This window comes from Vigna radiata, unplaced genomic scaffold (assembly GCF_000741045.1).
Source record: "Vigna radiata var. radiata cultivar VC1973A unplaced genomic scaffold, Vradiata_ver6 scaffold_1728, whole genome shotgun sequence".
NCBI classification, from domain to species: Eukaryota; Viridiplantae; Streptophyta; class Magnoliopsida; order Fabales; family Fabaceae; genus Vigna; species Vigna radiata.
The window spans coordinates 1-1,634 of NW_014542253.1; the positions used below are offsets into that span (position 1 = coordinate 1).

Below are 1,634 nucleotides of genomic sequence, written 5' to 3' on the forward strand. Positions count from 1 at the left end.
AAATAATTGAATTAGGTAGAAAATTTCATTACCGTGAGATCAAATTTGGCCATTGCCAGATGATTGGAAGCCACTAACCGCTTTAACTTTAAACTTTTTGTTCTCTTTAAAGAACCTCTCAAGAGAACAAACAATTGCTGTTGAACAGAGAGTGAAACACCTATACTTGTAAAAGGTGAGTATGATGATCCAGCAGTACTTGAGATACCATTTTCAAACAACAAGTTTGAAATAGCTGCTAAAGTATATGCAAGACAGGTATCATTACTTTGTTGCACAAATGAAAATTGTCAGTCCTCACATCACATGTATGACTAATATATCAGGAAGAAAGATTTGGGTTCAAATGGCAACATTTACCAACAACGTTTATTTTGCCCTGTACCACATGTAGCATAGGATACATAGGCAACATTTGTCGTCCGCTTAGATTTTACTTATAATTGGTAGATACAAATTGGGATTTTTATTGGATAAATAAAATTTGTGTATATGATTACCTGCTGAGAAACACGAACTGCCTCCGTCAAAACCTAAACATAATAGAAGCCTTGAGGACTAGAGAAAGGTAGAAATCCAGCATGTATCAGATCAAAATACCAAAAGAATCACCTCTAACGCCATCTTTGGATGCCCAAAGTGAAACTGCATCATCCCCAAACATAATAAACCGATTTCATATCTTCCAAAGCCATTGCCAGCAACTGAAGGAACAAAATCAAATCCTTCAGTCCCTGCACTTTTGCCCAACAAATAAAAGATAAATTCAGTTGCAACGGATAACACTCCCCAATCCTTTCTATTGGCTAAAAAGGCACTCAATACATGGGTATAAGTCTTAGAAAGTAAACTTCAAAATTTAACTTAACATCACAAAAGTAGCTTGTAATGTGAAGTTTACGTAACTTCACAAAACTGATGTAAAAATATATGATAATTTGACCATATATTTAATTGATGTGGAATCTCCAATAATATGTCAACAGGACAAATATTGGTATAAATGTATAATTCATAACAGAAAACAAAAGCTATAGGTGAAGGACGTGAAAAAGGTTTACAATTGCATATGTCTAGATTCTAAATTTTGACAATCATCAATGTCAATAAATTAAGGATTGGAAATATTAATAAAACAACCACGTGGAAGAGCACCATTTAATAGGAAGTCAATTTACTTCCTTGGAAAATACTTACTTTTAAAATACATTTTGTATTGCTTCTCCCGTGACACACAAGTACAAAAAAATATAGCAACAGGATAATTGAGCCAATGATTTTATTGGGTGAGAGTCGATTGTAATTAATGAGGTCACAATGAATACCTATTAATGATGAACAAGAACAAATCAATGATACCAATGTCCCACTTGCTTTATATCTAATTACTCATCAAATGAACCCAAACATATATTAATGCCATCAGAGAGAAGAAATAAAGAAACAACTGTTCAATTACCTGTAATCAAAATAACAGTGAAGATTCTCCAAAGCGGAAAGAAAATCGTCATGAGAAAGACCATTCAGGTAGCTCAAAAAGTGAACCTGGATTGATTAGAAACTCAATTATGGCAAACTTTAATGCAATAAATAGATAAGGAATAGAACTAAAGAAGGTAATAAACTTAACTTAC

General features: G+C 33.0%; 1 protein-coding gene across 8 annotated transcripts; it reads right to left on the reverse strand.

Annotated features, from left to right (window-relative positions):
* Window positions 1-6: 6 nt before the first annotated feature.
* Window positions 7-1,628, reverse strand: LOC106779524 (anaphase-promoting complex subunit 5-like). Of its 8 annotated transcripts, none has more exons than XR_002666405.1 (4): window positions 1,460-1,616; window positions 613-739; window positions 501-533; window positions 7-160 (listed from the first exon to the last, which is right to left on the reverse strand). XR_002666405.1 is itself a non-coding variant. In XM_022776604.1 (4 exons), exons 1-4 carry the CDS (start codon window positions 1,521-1,523, stop codon window positions 119-121), a joined length of 231 nt encoding a protein of 76 aa, XP_022632325.1. In that variant the 5' UTR covers window positions 1,524-1,628; the 3' UTR covers window positions 7-118. The 8 variants fall into 8 exon arrangements, 7 of the variants coding, with proteins under 7 accessions (XP_022632325.1, XP_022632320.1, XP_022632321.1 ...); XM_022776604.1 differs by having other exon boundaries at window positions 613-704; window positions 1,460-1,628; XM_022776599.1 differs by having other exon boundaries at window positions 7-272; window positions 613-704; window positions 1,460-1,628.
* Window positions 1,629-1,634: the final 6 nt, after the last annotated feature.